A 946-nucleotide genomic window follows, 5' to 3' on the forward strand; every position below is an offset into this window, starting at 1 on the left:
CTGAATCTGCTGTTGTTCATGCAGATTCTGAATATGCTGAATAAGCTGATATACCTAATTAATCAGTTCTTCCTAAATAGGAATGTATAAGAATGAAGAGATTTCTGGAGAAGCTATTATATTCTGTATTGCTTAAGAAAGTAATACTGAATTATTCTTGAACAAGAATTATCAAAATGTAATAAGTACTGCAGCAATCCGAAGATTCCAAAGTATATAAAGAAAGTTTATGCTAACAAGAGCAGTATTAAAGTGCTAAGTTCTTAAATACAGAACTATACAAGTCTTAGTAAGCAATGCAAGTATTCACTGCCTTTGGAGCTATTAGAGTAGAGAGTAATCTGATACTTAGATTAACAACTGAAGAGCTATGTATGAGATCTATCTAATGGGAATGAATATATTCTTTATATATTCAGCTCTTCAGTTCTATTAGTAGTATTGATTATTGGATTACTTGGATTATCTGGGTAATTCAATTGATTCGGATTACTATGGATCAGCTGCTGATCCATCCTAATCCTGTAATCCTAATCCTTGCTTATATAAGCCTTAGTCCTTGAGATGTTGAATCCTTTCCTGTCTTTCGAACAGTTATTCCGAGTATCCTGGCTGGTGACCTGCATATTAAATGAGTTATAACAAAGTTCTTTGTATGCATAATCTTGCTTTCCTGATTGAGATATTAAATAGAATTAACAAATCCTATATTCGCAAATCTTTTTCCATTCTAAAGAATATCTAAGATCGAGATCTCTTGATTTTCTGTTTCTTGGAAAATTTTATCAAGATGTTTATTTATTCCTATTGCAAGGATTATGATTTCGGATTCTGCAAGATATTTCCCGAAGATTCTTCTCATTGCATTGAATGCATTCGATTAAGCTGCTCTAAGTGCAATATCATAAGCTTTTCTCTCGAAGAGCTTTGCAATATCGCTATTTAA

General features: G+C 32.1%; 1 protein-coding gene across 1 annotated transcript; it reads left to right on the forward strand.

Annotated features, from left to right (window-relative positions):
- Window positions 1-748: 748 nt before the first annotated feature.
- M406DRAFT_255893 (uncharacterized protein) lies at window positions 749-946 on the forward strand (the record flags this gene model as incomplete). Its single annotated transcript, XM_040917063.1, has 1 exon — window positions 749-946. A coding segment is annotated over one exon (198 nt), but the record flags the coding sequence as incomplete, so codon positions are not given.

The sequence above is a fragment of the Cryphonectria parasitica genome (assembly GCF_011745365.1).
Source record: "Cryphonectria parasitica EP155 unplaced genomic scaffold M406scaffold_4, whole genome shotgun sequence".
NCBI lineage: Eukaryota > Fungi > Ascomycota > Sordariomycetes > Diaporthales > Cryphonectriaceae > Cryphonectria > Cryphonectria parasitica.